Genomic DNA, 18035 nt, shown 5'->3' with positions numbered 1-18035 from the left:
ACCACAAAATGGTTTGGGCCCAATCTTCTTCTTTTTAAGGTAAACTCTTCTTAGATTAACCAAAAAAAATGTTACATCTAAACAGAAACATAAATAAAATTTGGACCCAGCACTGAACATCAGTGTACATCTTAAGTTACATTTTGATGGGAATTAGGAACAAAAGGGGCTAACATCTTCCTGGCTTGATCTTGGGTTCCCAGAGGCATTTGGTACAATGTGCTGAACTAAGTGGGCCTTTGGTCTGATCCAGCAAGGTCTCTTCTTCCGCTTTCCTTCTCATTGTCAGCATTCTTGTTCTTTCTCTTTCATTCAAGATTGGAGCCCAGTGCTACTTAGAGTGTTCAGCTTTGACCCAGAAAGGCTTGAAGGCTGTCTTTGATGAAGCAATCCTCACAATCTTCAATCCCAAGAGGAAGAAGAAACTTTGTGCCAAGTGTTGCAGCTGCTGCTCAGTTTTATGATGTCTGGAGTTCAAAGTGGACCAGTGTTGCCAGTTTAATAATCCAATCCTGCACAGAGGGACGTGACCAGAAAAAAAAAACCTACTTTATAAAGTGATTCTTCCTAATCTGTGATTCCTCTCAAATGCAACTTTGTACACCTTTCATTCCTTGCTTGTTTTTTTTTTTCCTAATGACTATGCATCTGTAAATACAAGTTCATGTTGTGATAACTTCTCTAGGCTTAGTCAGCAGATACAAGAAAAAAAAAACTTCAGAAATTCTTGATATAGTCAGAATTCCTGATGCACCTGGAAGGAAAAAAAAGATTTAAGGATCCTAATCCTAATCCTGAGCCAAAAAGAACGAACTTTGTCATTAGCAACCCACAGGAAGAAATTAGTAAATCCCAGCATTTTTTCTTTCTTTCTATGACACTATATAGTCCCTTAATTCAGGATACAGTTGGAGTGGCTGGACCCAGCTGAACATTTACTACCTGGATGCCCTTCCTGACACCTACATGAAGTTTGCAGCAGATATTTGTTTGCAACAGATAGTAAATCCCAGTATGAATATGCAATAATGATTAAACTTGAAGCACACAAAATAGGATTTAGACATTTTTAGGAGTCAACCATGTTGACACATGTAGAAGACCAATGTCAAGTGTCAGTCTTTCCAAACTAAATGCACAGCAATGCTTTTGAAAGAGATGGCATAGAATACAATGTCATTCGTGTACTATTCTTGTCTTCCTTTTATAAACAAAGCATAATCCAAAGAAATACTCTCAGGTTGCATTGTCGTGTTGCCATTGGACATGTGAGAATTCTCCTCTTCTTAAATGCAATCTGAAGCTCTCACATTGTGCATTTTTCAAATATTATTTTGAAATAGTAATTGTCTGGATTTGAGAAGTCAGAAAATGCAGGAGGAAATGTACATATATTCTGTCTGTGAATCTAGACGTCTTTTCCTAGAATTTATTATTATTCAAGCATAACTACATTCATGTCCCCTAAACAAAGGTGATTAGGGGACTGGAGGCTAAAACATATGAAGAACAGTTGCTGGAATTGGGTATGTCTAATATGATGAAAAGAAGGACTAGGGTTCCAATATCTCAGGGGCTGCCACAAGAAGTGGGTGTCAGTCTATTCTCCAAAGCACCTGAGGGCAGGACAAGCAGCAATGGGTGGAAACTAATCAAGGAGAGAAACAACTTAGTACTAAGGAGAAATTTTCTGAAAGAACAATTAATCAGTGGAACAACTTGCCTCCCAAAGTTGTAAATGCTCCAACGCTGGAAGTTTTAAAGAAGAGATTGGATAACCATTTGTCTGAAAGGTATAGGGTTTCCTGCCTAAGCAGGGGGTTGGACTAGAAGACCTCCAAGGTCCCTTCCAACTCTGTTATTCTATTCTAAGAACTACAAATTGCCCTTGAAACAGTACAAATGATTTTCCTCAACCTCAGCGACTTTAAGATGGGTGGACTTCAGCTCTCAGAATGCATGAAGTTCAGCCATCTAAAAGTGCTGACGTTGAGAAACACCGGTGTAGATGGTCTCAGATCAAATCCAGTTCCAAATTACTAATTTTCTTGACAATGGTAAGAAAACAATTGTTTTCTTCTGGGACGCTTTTATTTTTATTTTTTAATTCTTAGGATCATCCATAGGTCTGGTATTATTCCTTGGTGTCTTCCATCCAAGTACTAACTAAGCCTGTAATTGTTCAACTTCTGAGTCCAGATAGGTTAGGACAAGTGGGGTCACTTACTAAAGATGCTAATTTGCACACTCAAGATCAAAAGGCAGCTTGAGATAGAATACAAGAAAATCCTGAGAAAATCAGACACATGCATCTCATGCACGTGGATGTGTGCTGACACAAAACAGACACACAAACACAAACCACCATTCTTACCTCTTTCCCCGACCTGGAAAAACTAGTTGAAAGTACCAAAAAGCTTACCGAATAAAGGATTTTTAGAAGGAGCAACAGTACATTAGAAGCAATGTTTGCTTCAGTTTTGGGACAAAGCATATATGCAAAATGGCTTCAACTGCTCTCTTTTTCAATAGCTTCACCTCTTTCTCCTATTGCTTTTGCCAGTTCCGCCTCTCTTGATTCAATCCAGTTGGCAATCATCTATGCAGATATAAAATGATTTCAATCTATGGCCTCCTCTGGTGGTCTTTGGAATTAATCCAGTGGTAATATTCTACTGGTTCGGCCCAATTTGGCCGAACCAGTAGCTCCAAGGATCGTCTGTGAGAGAACCGGTTCACTCCAATGATCAGCTGCTGGGCCTGCCCACCTGCCCCAGTTCTCTTTTGACCTTTATTTCCTGATTTTCAAGCTCAGCTGCTTCGCACGGCACAGCGGATTGCTGCACATCAGCTGTTTAACACACAGGGAGAGTCCAGGATTGCTGGAGGAGGTCAGTACCAAATCCACAAAGCACACACTCACCAAACCAGTTGTTACACCAGTTGAATCACACCCCTGAGCCATGCCCACCAAGCCATGCCCACCAAGCCACACCCACCAAGCCACACCCACAGAACCAGTAGTAAAACAATTTGAATCCCATCACTGAATTAATCCCCCTTGCACAGAGAGGCCAGGCTTCGCTAGCTTCATCAGTTTAGTTGCTATGTGATTGAAAGCAATCACAACTTCTGTTCTTTCTATCAGGCTTAACTAGCTATAAACATGTAACTTAGAAGCTACTTGTGATTACAATAAAATGGTTGTCATTCCAATTGTCACCCAGCTAGGAAACCAGAAGAAAGTACCTATTGTAACCAAAAGGCTTTTATTGTTGTAAATGACTTCAAATGTTTTCTACAATTTATATCATTGATACATGATTCTTAAAAGAAACATTTTTAAAATATATTTGTGTATGTGTGTTTTTAATGTGTGTGTGCACGCGCTTACAAATAATGACTTTTTAAGTTAATTTAGTGACGATTGAATGAAACTCTAATGCTAGGTGTGAGTTCTATATAACAAGGATGTTCACAATGTGATTCTTGATCTTTGTCACTGGTGCCCCCATTGGCAGATTTTCTATACAGGTAACCTTCAACTTACAACAATTCATTTATTGACTGTTCAGAATTACAACAGCACTGAAAAAAGTGACTTATGAGTATGTTTCACATTTACAACCATTGCAGCAATCCCATCGTCATATGGATCAAAATTCAGGTGCTCAGCAACTGATTCATATTTATGATGGTTGCAGTGTCCCGGGGTCATGGGCTCACCTTTTGTGACCTTCCAACAAGCAACATCAATGGGGAAGCCAGATTCACTTAACAACTGTGTTACCAAATTAACAACTGCAATGATTCACTTAACAACAGTGGCAAGAAAGGTCGTAAAATGGGGCACATAACATAACAGCTGTCTTGCTTAGCGGCATAAATTTTGGGCTCAATTGTGTTCATAGTTTGAGGACTACCTATTTGTTGTCTAAGGTTTCTACTTCCAGAAGAGGTGTCCAAGAGGTCTCCTGAGAGTGCCTCCCAGTTAGTTCTCTGGGGAGATGTGATAGTGCACAATTTTATTTATTTATTTGGTTTGTCAATCACTTACACGGTAATAGGTATAAGTATAAACATGAGTAAGAATACAGGAAATAGGTACGAATAAATGGGGACAATAGGACAGGGACAGTAGGCACGATGGTGCGCTTATGCACACCCCTTACAGACCTCTTAGGAATGTGGTGAGGTCAATAGTGGTTAGTTTGAGGTTAAAGGAGTGGGGGTTTGAGGATGTAACAACAGAGTCAGGTAGTGCATTCCAGGCATTGACCACTCTGTTGCTGAAGTCTTACTTTCTGCATTCAGGTTCGGAGAGGTTTAGCTTGAGTTTGTATCTGTTGTGTGCTCTTGTGTTGTTGTTGTTGAAGCTGAAGTAGTCATTGACTGGTAAGACATTATAGCAGATAATTTTGTGTGCTACGCTTAAGTCTAACCGTAAGCGACGTAGTTCAAGGTTGTTCAAGCCCAATATCTCAAGCCTGGTAATATAGGGTATTCTGTTGTGAGCAGAGGAATGTAGTACTCTTCTCGTGAAATACTTCTGGACTCACTCGATTGTATTAATGTCTGATATGCAGTGCCTGGATATCATTTCTTTGGAAGCACAACGTGATATGCGAGAATGATTCTGAATCATTAGATTTCATTGCCTGAATGAGTCATGTCCAATAGTTTTGCATAGCTTTTTCCTTTTTCTTGCATGCCAGCAATTGTTTATAACATCTTTTCAGCTGGAGGAGGTCCTACGAAGTCCTCGATGTAGTATTGGATACGTAAGTCTGGTAAGTGATGGCAAGAGCTTTTTTGCATTGATACAGTCCTTGTCAAACCATGTTTTGGATTAATGTTGCTTTGGGGGTGCATTATTAAACTGTTAAATGCTGTTAGAGTTCTTGGGTTGGGGTCTTACTCTCTAAGAGTACATCAAGAAATTCAGCTGACTGGAGAATCTGCAAGTGATTTTAAGCCTAAAGTTTGGTTAACATTTGACTTAAACATGGGGGTCAGCAAGGCCTAAGTGTTGACACTGGGCAGATCTCGTAACATAATGATTGGTTTGCTTCTGTCATTGTTACTGTATATAGGCAAACATTTCCAACTGTGACATGTTGCTCAAGGGGTCAAAGAATTCCATATTATTCAAGTCGTTGCTTCCGGACAGCAAGAAAAGTTTATTCTGAAACATTTGTTATACAGCTGGAGGAGATCTAAATGGAGCGTTCAGCACAACCGGTTTGACATCATGAAGGGGCTGGAAAGGGAGGGGACGGGAAGCAAAGATGAAACAGAAGAGATATTTGGACAAATGCAGCTTCAAAATCAGAACATTTCTGGAAAATATAAAGGACAGAAGACAGCAGATTCCATCCAAAGCATGCCCTGCAGCTGCCAGGAATAGAGGTTTCGATGTAGAGTGGCTTCCTAATTTTTTCCATTCATTCATTGGTAGTCATTTATTTATTTCATTATGCAGAATAGAGGAAGGGGGGTCACCTGGTGTCCTTCTTTCCATCTCTATTCTGATGCAGTTAAGTGCCAGTGTTTAACAAATATCAAGCTACATTTTTGCTAATTGAATTGAGTAGTATGTGTGTTTGCCTTTGTCTGGACATAAGTAATCAATCAAGCAGAAGCTCATCAGAACCATCACTGCTAGCCAAGAACATATTCCAGAATGTGGTGCACTGTGACCTGAGTTTAAGAGAAAGGAAAAAGAACCTTTGAAGGAAGGAGACAAAAAATGTAATAGCCTTCTACCTAAGGGATCCTAAAAGGTCCCTTAATGACGTTTCCTCAACCCTGAAACCATTATCAATCACATTGCAGTGTAAAGGAGGAAGGACCATAGCTCAGTTGTATAGCACAGGGGTCCCCAACCACCGGTACCGGTCCGTGGAACAATTTCTACCGGGCTGCCGGTTTGCTGGGCGCCGCCATCTTGTTTTGATGAAAAAGTGCTTCCGGTGAGCTTTTCCGGGTAGAAAGCAGCGTTTGGGTGCTGAAAGAATCCTCGTGCCTTAGTTTCATCGAGGGGGGGGCAGCTTTGAACAAAACTAAGGCGTGAGGATTCTTTCAGCACGCATGGCAAGGTGAGCCGAGTGACCGTCCCGAAGCCACCGCGAAGCCCATCGACACAGGTACAAAGGAGGAGTTGAAGGTGGCGGGGAGAAGCAGGGGACGGCTGGCTGGCCGGTCGCTCGGCTTGCCTTGCCATGCGTGCTGATGCTGGTACCGGGCCGCGGATGATTTTGTGATGCCGGTACCAGTCCGCGGATGATTTTGTGATGCCGGTACCGGGTCGCGGCACAAAAAAGGTTGGGGGCCACTGGTATAGCACATTCAGTTCCTGGCATCTCAGCTCTCATGTGATAAGAAAATTCTCTGCTTAATATTCTGCAGAACTACTGTACTAACAAGACTGTGTTTCCATTCTGTTTCTCGGCTTAGCTTTGCTCCTCTTAATCTATAAAATTGTAAACAACATGAAATCCAGCCTTCTTTGAATGCTATTCCAAGTGAGATAATATAAACAGCTACAGTAAGCCTAATTCCTTCCAGAAACTGCATTAGTTTGTTTAAGGATTTACAGTAGAATGTTTTTTTAATACAGTTGTGAATTTCTCTCCCATTTCAAAGCTCCATTATCAATATATTGATTTAAATCTGCCATGTTATTTTAAATTGTAACTGTACTTTAACCATTTGCTTTAGAATTTTTAGGGACGAAGCTCGAAAGGCCTGAACTAGCATGGAAATATCATGAAATAAAATAATTAAAAAATAAAACAAATATATAGTGATGTATACTGTGGTTAGATTTAAGGTACTGTAGCTTCTTAAATCCTGCAGACACTGTGTGTACAGATGAAAATCACCAAGTTCATTGTCATACTGAAATATTCTGCAAAATTTTAACTTGAAAAGCAAAAGCTGAACAGCTGGATGGAATGCACAAGGACTCTACTTGCCAACTTGTGGTTGCATTCTGACAGCTCACTTTCCTGGGAGAGATCTTCTCAAAACAACAGGCGTAAAAGGAACAGCAAACTTGTTTCAACAGACATCAGACAAGATGGCTTTTAAGAGATGTAACTCAAAAGATCCCCAGTTTCTCTGCTGACACAATGCCTCAGCACAAAATGATGATGGAACTAAATTATGATGATGTCTTTACCAAAGAGATGCTCAAGTTAATCAGATGCGACCCTGCTCAATTGAGTGGACTGAAGCCAGAGTGAACTAGAGAGGACTAGATCCCAGGATAGTTCTTGTAAATACTCCGCTGATTTTAAATGTTGGCTTTGAGCAATCCCCCCACAAATGTAACTAATCAAGGGAAATCACCCTTCAGACAAGCAGCTTAGGGAGGATGAGAATCCTAATTACCGGTAATTATACAACATTCACTTGAATGTAGTGAAGGAAGGAAAAAAGGTGCTTTACAACCTGTTTAAAAATGAGAAACAGTCTGGTAGCACCTTTTCAGACTAACACGTTTTATGAAAGCTTTCATGAGCTGTATGCCTTTCATAAATTGCATTTATTAATTTGTGTCTGTCTAGAAAAGTGCTACTTGACTCCTGGAACTAACACTGTTTTTCTACTACAAAGATTTTTCAAACTACAGCAAGAATATTTTTTTTAAATGGAAATCCACTTATCCACATTTCAAGCAAGCCAGTTACTAGAGTTAACAGTAAGGATATCCCAGCAATTGGAACAATGGAATACTTAAGCCACTTGGCCTTTAAGAATATGGTCATTTAGCCCCAACAAATCCTGGACTGAGCACTCAAATTTTTCCAAGCCAAAACTGCTTCAAGTTTGAGGTGGCAACAACCCAAAAACTAATACAATCCTTGGTTGTATAAACAGAGGCATAGAATCAAAACCACATGAAGTATTAGTACCGCTCTATAAAGCCTTAGTAAGGTCACACCTGGAATATCGCATCCAGTTTTGGTCACCACATTGCAAAAAAGATGTTGAGACTTTGGTCAAAGTGCAAAGAAGAGCAAAACTGAGATGATTAAGCAGTGGTAGGATTCAAAAAATTTTTTACTAACGGTTCTGTGGACGTGGCTTGGAGGGCGTGGCAAGGGAAGAATACTGTAAAATCTCCAGTCAGAAGTGGTATTTGTGGGTTCTCCAAACTACTCAAAATTTCTGCTACTGGTTCTCCAGAACTGGTCAGAACCTGCTGAATACCACCTCTGTGATTAAGGGCGATGAAGGGTATGGCCAGTCTAGAGAAAAGAAGGACTAGACAGGACATGATAGCAGCACTCCAGAATTTGAGGGGCTGATACAAAGAAGTGGGAAGGCAGAAGGCAGGATAAGAAATGATGGAAACTAATCAAGGAAAGAAGCAACCTGGAATTAAAGAGAATTAAAGAGAAACAGTGAGGACAATTAACCAATGGAACAGCTTCAGTGATGGTATTCAGCAGGTTCTGACCAGTTCTGGAGAACTGGTAGCAGAAATGTTGAGTAGTTTGGAGAACCGGCAAATCCCACCTCTGACTGGAAATTTTACAGTATCCTTCCCCTGCCACGCCCATCAAGCCATGCACACGGAACTGGTAGTTTAAAAAAAATTGAATTCCACCACTGAACAGCTTGCCTTCAAAAGTTGTGGACACTCCATCACTGGAGGTTTTAAAGAAAAGACTGGACAGCCATCTATCTAAAATAGTATAGAGTCTCCTGCTTGAGCAGGGGGGTTGGACTAGAAGACCTCCAAGGTCCCTTCCAGCTCTGTTCTAATTGATTGTTTCAATTTCTATAGAATTTAGTCCCATCCAGACTACTACCTCTTCATCCACCAACAGGAGGTGTTCTAACGAGAGATTCGTTATCACTAGTGTTTGTATTGTTGTTACATCAGCAGTGTGCAAGGCACATGAGAAAATAGCAGTTTAGCCATGCACTATGGACTGCAGTACAGATAATCCTTGATTTACAACCATTCATTTAGCGTCCTTTCAAAGTTACAATGGCACTGAAAGTGTGACTTTCAACCGGTCCTCACACTTAACCACCGCAGCATCCCCACGGTCATGGGATCATAATTTGGATGCTTGGCTTCCAGCATGCAATTACAATGGTTGCAGCATCCTAGGATCTTGTGATCAGTGTTTGCTACTTTCCCAGACAGCTCCCGGCAAGCAAAATCAACGGAGGAAGTCAAATTTGCTTAATGTCTGCATGATTACCTAATAACTCCAGTGATTTGCTTAACAACTATGCCAAAAAAAGGTCATAGGGTTGGGCATAGCTCACTTAAAAGCCACCTTGCTTAGGTTCTGAAATTCTGGACACACTTGTCACTCCTAAGTCAAGGAGTACCCTCATTATGTGGTTACTTTGCAGCCAGACTGCTGTGAGGAAAGACATATCAAAAAGGCTCAGCAGATGCAAACTGGTACATGGTCATAGAAACACCATAGGTTCATGTAAAAAGACCTGACAACTACTATCCAGCTGCAATTTAATAACTTTATTTTAATCTTTAAATCTACGAACAGCTTAGAGACTAAGAGACTGTACCTCTCGATGTAAACCTGTCTAGGATCAAAGATCAGCAGAAGAAGGACATCTGTACTAACAGAGATCTGATTGTCGAGAATGCAGGAGTGGTTATCTCCAGCATTACTCTCAAGCTGTAGAATTCATTGCCTCCATTTACTAGGCTTCATCCCTAAATTGTCTACATTTTGGAAATTTAATTTTTTTTAATTAAATCAATTATGTTAACGTGGATTCACATTTTGTTATGTTTTATCTTTATGTGTCTAGAGAGATTCTGAGTCACCCAGGTCGTGGTTGTCCCAAAGGAGCTTTTTCAGGAGGCAACTGGACTTCCTTGGGTTTTTTTTTTTCTTTGAACACGTTTCGCTTCTCATCAAAGAAGCTTCCTCAGCTCTGACTGGATGGTGGGGAATGGAAGGATTTATATTCCTTGACCAGCTATCTGCAAGGAACATAAATCCTTCCATTCCCCACTGTCCTGTCAGAACTGAAGAAGCTTCTTGAATAAGAAGCGAAAGGTTTTCAAAGAAAAACAAGGAAGTCCAGTTATCTCCTGAAAAAGCCCCTTTGGGGCATTTTATCTTTATCTGTGTTGAGGCTGTAAGGTTAAAGAGGCAAGGAAGAATTACCATGTTGCACAATTGTATGATGGAACCCAGCGCCCAAGAATAGATGCTCACAGATAAGTACATTTTTAACTCTGTTCTCCATGTCCTTTCTTTTTATAACCTATTTAAAATCACATATTATCTTAATTGTTCTGATTGCATTATATTCTCTCTTCCATTATTGAATAAATTCTTGGCAATAAAACCCCTTGACTTTTTATTTAGTTTTCAGAAGTAAGGTTTTTAGTTGATAAATTATATATCACCAACTACCTTCTGGTTTAATGAATACTTTTCCAGAGTCACACTCTTATTCATCCAAGCCTAAATGAACAAATTAGGAGCTCTTTCTCTGCAAAAGAGCTGCAGCATTTTTATGAGCCTGAATCCCTCCCCCATCCCCCCTTTGTTAATTTAGAATAATGACTACTGTTTCAGCATTGTAGATTCAATGTCCTGTGCCGGTCCTTTCAGTGAAGAAACATTTTTGGGTAGGAAAAAAGATGTTTCATCCTTTGTATCTGAAAATTGTTCTGGTATGCAGATCCATAATCAGTGAATAGTTCATCTAAATGTAAATCTAAATGTATATCTGAAGCCTAATCTACAAATATATATGTACATTTTCAGCAAGGAGACACAAGATAATTATGTTTGCTATATCATCCTCCTCCCCCATTTTTGAATGTGCCAGCTTGCCTTCTGTGTCCACAACCTCCCTTTACTTGAATAGGAAGATCAGCAAGTAGAATTCTTGAATTTATTAAGTGTAAGTTATGAATCTATTAAGTGTAAGTTATGCAAATATATAAGAATGGGGGAGAGGGATGATAGAGCAAACACGATTATCTTGTGTCTCTTTTACATGTTCCTTTATCTAGCATATCAGCATAGCTTGATCATAACTCTAACAAATAGACCATGTAAGTACATGGCTATATTCATACATGCTTTTTCAAGTCAGCCAATGTTCAAATGTCTTGAATTTGCACAACATGCTAAACCTAGTTAGTTTAAATTATGGTTAGAGTTTTGTGGCTACTGATATACAAATGCTGCTTTTTGTTTCATTTATAATTCAGTATATTGCACAAATCCCCAAAATGAATTCATTCAGTTGTCAAATTAAGAATGTTGGATAATGTACCAGCCATGCATTAAATGTAGTGTGTGAGTACACTTTGGCATATATTTAAAGGGTTCTAACTGGTCCTCTAAAAATGTTAAAGTGCAAATGCAAACTTGGGTCATATTTATACTACTTTCAGAACATCCTGGGGATAATATCAGGAAGCAAATAGAAAATACAGTTTGGGATTTTTGCAAATTTCTGATTAAATGATCCCAAAGAAATTCTAATCTATATAAAATTGACAATAATTGAAAAGACATTAACAGTACAACTATACTGAAAAGGAATGGAATGGAATGAAAATTGCAAGTTACTCAGATCTATTCAAAGCTGGGAAACAGAAGAAAAGCTTCAGAACTAGGTAGTTACACCTTCCTAATGAGCATCACTATGATCTATTATCGTTGTCCTATTGTAGTCTTCACCTGGAGAGAATATTTGACCCAGAAAGTGTTCTTGATCAGATGAAGTATTCAGGTAGTCTCACATTCTGTGGTTGTGGTAAGGCACACACTGCAGTCACAGCGGATGGCTTTGGGGTATGTGAAGAGAGGATCAACTTTGGTAGCACAATTTGGTAGGTTCACTGTCATCAGTTTGGTCTCATTATATGTACAGACTCGGTGGTGGGCTTCAATATAAGGGGCATCCAGGACTGGTTTCTATTTATAAAGGAGGAAAAAACAAAAATTAGCATTCTACTGGATTATCTAATCTAAATTAGTGACTCTCCAATGTGTCAAGCAGGAATCACTCTTATTACAATCAATCATTTAACTAGAGATGACAAGACCTGAACTTAGGAGCTTCTCTTGAAGAGCAGATGTTCATCCATGGTACTTGGTGTCATACAAGGTAAGGTGTTGGGCTGCCTTAAATATTTTTTAAAGTTTTAAATAAGCCAATCTATTGGCTGAAATGTTATGCTTTCAAATACCAGGCTTTGAGTTCATAACACATCTGGCTTACTATATTTAAATAGCCTTTGCTGGAAGCAATTTTTTGTTTGTTTGCTTCTTGATTGTTGGTCTAGTATTAATCTATACCTGTTGAATGATTACTTGATCCAGGTTTTAAAGGCTGAAAAGCTAATTATGTTTTAACATAATCCAAAATAACCTAACAGTCTAGTAAACAATACCTCCAAACCACTATCTCAGACAAACAAGCTAACAGCAAACAATAGCCTAATCAAGGAACCTCTAAGACCATTCCCCATCAACACTAACATGGCAAACCAGTAGTATATAAAATGACAGCAAATGCCACTCCCTACTAACACTGGTGATGTTGACTAGATTGGTAACATCTGCAAGAAAACAATCAAACTCAGAAAGTACCAAGGACTCCCAGTTCAACTCTGAGTTACTAATATTCTCTTCTAAAGTTATCAATATTTTAATTTAGATCCTTCACGTCTACCTATAGCTCCCTAACAGTACAATTAGCACAGTTCTGAGACAACTTAAAATTAGAAATAGACCAGTGGTGGGATTCAATTTTTTTTTACTACCACTTCTATGAACGTGGCTTGGTGGGCATGGCAGGGGAAGGATATTGTAAAATCATCATTCCCTCCCCGCTCCTGGGGGAAGGTTACTGCAAAACCCCATTCCCTCCCCACCTCACTAACCTGCTTTCCAGCTCCGTTCTCCTGTGCAGAGCAACAAAAGAAGACCCAGACGATCAGCGGGGACTTGGGAGGCAGAGAATAGAAGTGGGCGGGGCTAGTCAGAGGTGGTATTTGCCGGTTCTCTGAACTACTCAAAATTTCCGCTACTTGTTCTGTTCTCCAGAACTCGTCAGAACTTGTGGAATACCACCTCTGAAATAGACATATTATTTGGGTATGGAATATAATATATCATTTGTAAATCAGGGGCTCTAATTTAATCTCCAGGGAATTTTCTGTCAGTGGAACAATAAAGGACAGTTTCCGGTTAAGTGTTTTAAGTCATCAGAAGCTTTCTGAATTATGTAATTAAAGCATTACATAAACTCTGCAGAAATGCATTGACACACACCACTAAAGCTTTAAAAATGAGGTTTGTGGGGGGTGTCAGGGAGCCTATCATATGAAATTTTTAAGCAATTGATTGTCATTAAGGATAGAACCCCACTTCAGTGCTCTGGATATCTGTAAGGTCATTAAACTGAGCACCAAAAAAAGCCACTGCAGCAGTACTATAAGTCTTGTTTATATGGTGGATCAGGCCCATTTTCTTTCAGCCATGGCTTTACAGTACCAGTTGAATAATAGAATATGAATGAGACATGCTGGTTGAACCTATCCATGACCACATTTCTCAATCCCTGAAAACACAGCAGAAATATTTGGCATTGGTTTGACGTTTCCCTTTTAATTCATGATAGTTGCAATCTTATATGCATTTACCTTAGTAAATGGACTCAGTAAATGGACTGGGCAGATACATACTGTAGGATTGCCAATACCTCATAACGGGAGTAGTAGGCCTACTCAGGAGTTATGGAAACAGATTACTATAGCATGTGAGTTGGGAGCTGACTACTCCCATTCCCCATCACTGGGTCATATGTATGACTGAGACTTCCTCAGAAGGAAAGGGCCATTTGTGTGTAGGGTTGAATAACTATAGACTACCAAGCAATTTGTGAGTGTGATCCGAGTTTTGAATCAGGTTTGTGCCTTATTTCTGCCTTCTTTCTGACATTTAGTTGTTTTCATATGTACAGTTTACATGTCTCTCTAACCCACATAAAGTTCTAAGTTCTCTTTGCGCCAACTCAGGAAGCTCAAATTGCCCAAGGAGCTGTTGATCCAGTTCTACAGAGGAATGATTGAGTCTGTCATCTGCACCTCTATAACTGTCTGGTTTGGTTCTGCAAGCCAACAGGACAGACAAAAACTTCAGATAATTAGGACTGCAGAAAAAACAATTACTACCCACCTGCCTTCAATCGAGGACCTGTATACTGCACGAGTCAAAAAGAGGGCTGTGAAAATATTTACAGAACCCTCACACCCCGGACATAAACTGTTTCAACTCCTTCTCTCAAAATGACACTGTAGAGCATTGCACACCAGAACAACTAGACACAAGAACAGTTTTTTTCCCAAAAGTCCTCACTCTGCTAAACAAATAATTCCCTCAACCCTGTTCAGCTATTACAAAGTCTGCACTACTATTACTGTTAATCTTGTCATCACTCCTTACCATCCATCCCCTCCCACTTGTGACTGTATGACTCTAACTCTGTTGCTTGTATACTTATGATTTTTGTTGACTGTTTCCTAGTATGATTGATTGCTTATTGTACCCTATGACTATCATTAAGTGTCGTACCTTATGATTCTCGACTCCTGACAAATGTATCTTTTATGTATACTGAGAGTATTTACACCAAGACAAATTCCTTGTTTGTCCAATCACACTTAGCCAATAAAGTATTCTATTCTATTCTATTCTAAGCAGCACCCATGTATTTATAGAATATTGGGGTGAAGATATCAGTCTCATCTTTTGACTTTAATCCTGTATTTATACCAATATGCACATGATAAAATTTCATGGAAGTGCAAAAAGAACCAAAGATAATATGTAATGTTGAACACATAGCTTAGGTTCCCAAGAATGCTGGCTTTCATTTTAAAAGCAAATGTGTTTTCAATGTTTACTGTTAATGTCTACTGAAAGTGAGATACTGCCTGAAGTTTTTAGAAACCAGAAAGGGAAAGTTGCAAGGTTTTCAATATCCTGGCTTTCAAACAGGTTTTCAATATCCTGGCTTTCTCACATAATTAGCAGAACAAACTATGCAAAATGGAAAATTAGGAAATATTCCTTAATTTGCATAATGTAGTCATCATCTAGGTCAGGGGTCCTCAACTCTTTGCACATTTCTCAATATCAGGTCAGGAAAATATGTATTTAACTATCAGAATAGATCAGGGAACAGGTAAATACCTCTACCTGAAATGCTAGAGACCTATTACACATCAGTACTGGCAGCATAGAATGGATTACTGTGTATTTCAAACAGGCATCTTCTTATTCCTTTTAACATAGAAATGCTGGACCTGGGATCTCCTTCACTGAAAACATCTCCTTTGCCACTAAACTGTACCCCCGGCCCTTTAAACCATGACCACAAGTAACCTGGACAAAAGAGCAAAATTCATACTATGAGCCATGGGCCACTGGTCTCACCTCCCATGTCTCACAGCGGCCCCAGCAGGCATCTGTGGTGATGCGCAGCCCCTTGCATCCAGGCTTCTTGGCCAGGAAAGTGAATTCTCGCACAGCACAGCCAATGAATGTCTGCAAGTTTGTGTTGGAAGGCTTGAGCGTAGTGATGCAGCTGGCCAAAATCAAGACAGATAAGATGGTTTGGATCATCCTTTGGCATTTCATGCTCTAAGAGAAGCAGCAAAAGAAAAAGATGAGGTGAAGAATTGAAGTAGGATTTTCCCCCCCCCCCTACAGATATTACATTATAGTCTTTAAATAAAAACTGCATCCTGTTGCTGACTGTAGGGAATTTATTGGTGAGATGACCAGATGTGCATACAACTGCATGGAGTTTGCAACTCTGTTTGCAGACAGCTGAGGGAGAGAGGAAAGAGTTTAATGAGCTTTTAATAATGGCAATAGCACTTAGACATATATACTGCTTCATAGTGTTTTACAACCCTCTCTAGGCAGTTTACAGAGTCAGCGTATTGCCGCCAACACTTTTGCGTCATCATTTTACCCACCTTGGAAGGATGAATCAACCTTGAGCCTGGTGGGATTTGAATTGCCAAATTGCAGGCAGCCGACAGTCAGCAGAAGTAGCCTGCAGTACTGCACTCTAACCGCTGTGCCACTGAGGTTCATATAAGATTTTTATTTCTTAGATTCTTATTTTTCTGAACACCTATATTTTTCTTTTTATGGTCCTGGCTTTTTAAGACATAAAACTCCTAGAATCATTTGGAGCCAAGTATTATTTAAATATATATTATTTAATTAATCACCTTTTATTGCCCTCATTTATGCTTAGTGATATCAAACACAGAACCATCTCAAATTTCCTTAGGGATTATTTAAAGAGTATAGAGTACTCAAAATAAACAAATAATAAATTAGCTACATGGACCAACCTCATTTATTAGTCAATATAATTGATTTATTATTTTATTTATTACAAATAATGCCAAGTACTGCACAGCAAGAGCTGTGGTGGCACAGTGGTTAGAATGCAGTATTTCAGGCTGACTCTGACCACTGCCAGGAGTTTGATCATGACTGGCTCAAGATTGACTCAGTCTTCCATCTTTCTCAGTAAAATGAGGACCCAGATTGTAGGAAGCAATATGCTGATTCTGTAAATCTCTTAGAGAGGGCTGTAAAGCATTATAAAGTGGTATATAACTCTTAGTGCTATTACTATTGTAAGATGGGCAGACTTAGTTACCGCAGTGCATGTGCACCCCTGAGACTCCTCGAAGAACAGGTTAAGGATAGATTGTCATGGAGATCTATGTATTTTCTATCTATATAAAACTATGGATTTTCTATCTATTAGGTCAAAAATGACTTGATGACACACAATTGATCAATCCATCTTACTGATTTACATGTGATTATAGCAATCTGACATCAACTTGTTTATCATCTGAAATGAAACCATCAATTTAGAAAGATAGAATGAGCAGCAGCCAGGGAAAACATAATAAAAAATTATCACAAGACTAGTAGGAAACCTAAATGAGACAGTGTAAAAGCAGGATTTCAGAAAATAATATTCAGACCACCTAAAGGACTTCTGTTTCTTGAAATTCTTTCATCTTAAAAATTGGAAATATAAGATAGTCAATTTTTATATCTCTTCAGTTTCTACTCATTCCAAAGAGTTTCAGTGTGACATAATTCAAAACCAATATTGAACTGTCTTTACCCTTTCTATGAGAATTAGTTCCTTAATATCTTTAAGCTTCTTTGGTGGCAGTGGTATTCTTTAGCATTTGTTCTATTTGGTTGCAAGATCAATTTGTTTCTGCACAGCATTTCCCTAGTTCCGAATAGTGAAGCAAGGGGGAGTGTTGTTTAAAAGTCCGTTTGTCACAGAGCCTCATTTGTGTTTGACTGGCCCAAGGTCCCCAGCTGGCTTCTGTGCCTGAGGGAGAGATAGCACTTGGATCTCCCCACATCTAATCCATCACCTCAATTACTATGTCACACAGCTCTCTGTCAATATGTACACATCTTATATCTAGAAACCGAGTCATTGGTTCACGAACATAATGTTTAAATAAAACATATTTTATGGTTATTAATATTTTGGGTCCTTGATTGACTTGCGCTTTGTCTTCTTATTTGTCTCAAAAAAAAAAAAACGGGGCTGAAGGAGTGACTTGCATCTGGAAACGGTAGCAAAATCTCTTACCTAGCTTGATGATCAGCACTGTCGTACTTATGCTTGAAGATGGTTGTTTGCAAAAGTCAGTAACTTCTGGCAGGGTTTTTCTCTCTGCACCTCTCCTTATCAGCTGCCACCTAGCCTGCTTAATTGCTCAAATTTATAGGCAAGTGTCGTGTCAGTCAAATCACAATGGAGGCAGATCCTTACATGAACAAGCAGCATCAAAGGTACTGGGCTAGAAAATGAGGTGCTCTTTTTCAATGCTTATTAACTTCAGGAGTATTGTTTGTTCTCTAGCATCACCTGATTGAAACAAAAGGAACACCTTGGTGGGGCTGCAGAATCTTACTAAGGAAAGAATGAGCAGC

At 39.3% G+C, this 18035-nt stretch overlaps 2 protein-coding genes across 3 annotated transcripts in view; one reads left to right on the top strand and one right to left on the bottom strand.

Annotated features, from left to right (window-relative positions):
* RHOJ (ras homolog family member J) overlaps nucleotides 1–3350 on the top strand; it is a 61571-nt gene extending 58221 nt beyond the window's left edge. Inside the window, exons 5-6 of one of the 2 annotated variants that reach the window (XR_015741191.1) lie at nucleotides 318–1964; nucleotides 1995–3350. Coding sequence is in view for 1 of the 2 variants with exons in the window: in XM_026698635.2 (XP_026554420.1) it covers nucleotides 318–464 (147 nt within the window). In the remaining variant the exon portion in view is untranslated. Of the gene's footprint in view, nucleotides 1–317 lie in introns of both variants that reach the window. The other variant, XM_026698635.2, reaches the window with a different exon arrangement.
* An 8342-nt stretch (nucleotides 3351–11692) lies between these two features.
* Nucleotides 11693–15862, bottom strand: GPHB5 (glycoprotein hormone subunit beta 5). The gene is made up of 2 exons (XM_026698419.2): nucleotides 15471–15862; nucleotides 11693–11942 (listed from the first exon to the last, which is right to left on the bottom strand). The coding sequence occupies exons 1-2, from the start codon at nucleotides 15672–15674 to the stop codon at nucleotides 11754–11756; spliced, it is 393 nt and encodes a 130-aa protein (XP_026554204.1). The 5' UTR covers nucleotides 15675–15862; the 3' UTR covers nucleotides 11693–11753.
* Between the last annotated feature and the right edge of the window lie 2173 nt (nucleotides 15863–18035).

The sequence above is a fragment of the Pseudonaja textilis genome, chromosome 1, assembly GCF_049901715.1.
Source record: "Pseudonaja textilis isolate UNSWEBS1 chromosome 1, rPseTex1.2, whole genome shotgun sequence".
NCBI classification, from domain to species: domain Eukaryota; kingdom Metazoa; phylum Chordata; class Lepidosauria; order Squamata; family Elapidae; genus Pseudonaja; species Pseudonaja textilis.
The sequence above is the reverse complement of the archived record's forward strand: the minus strand, read 5'-3'. Positions and strand labels throughout refer to the sequence as shown.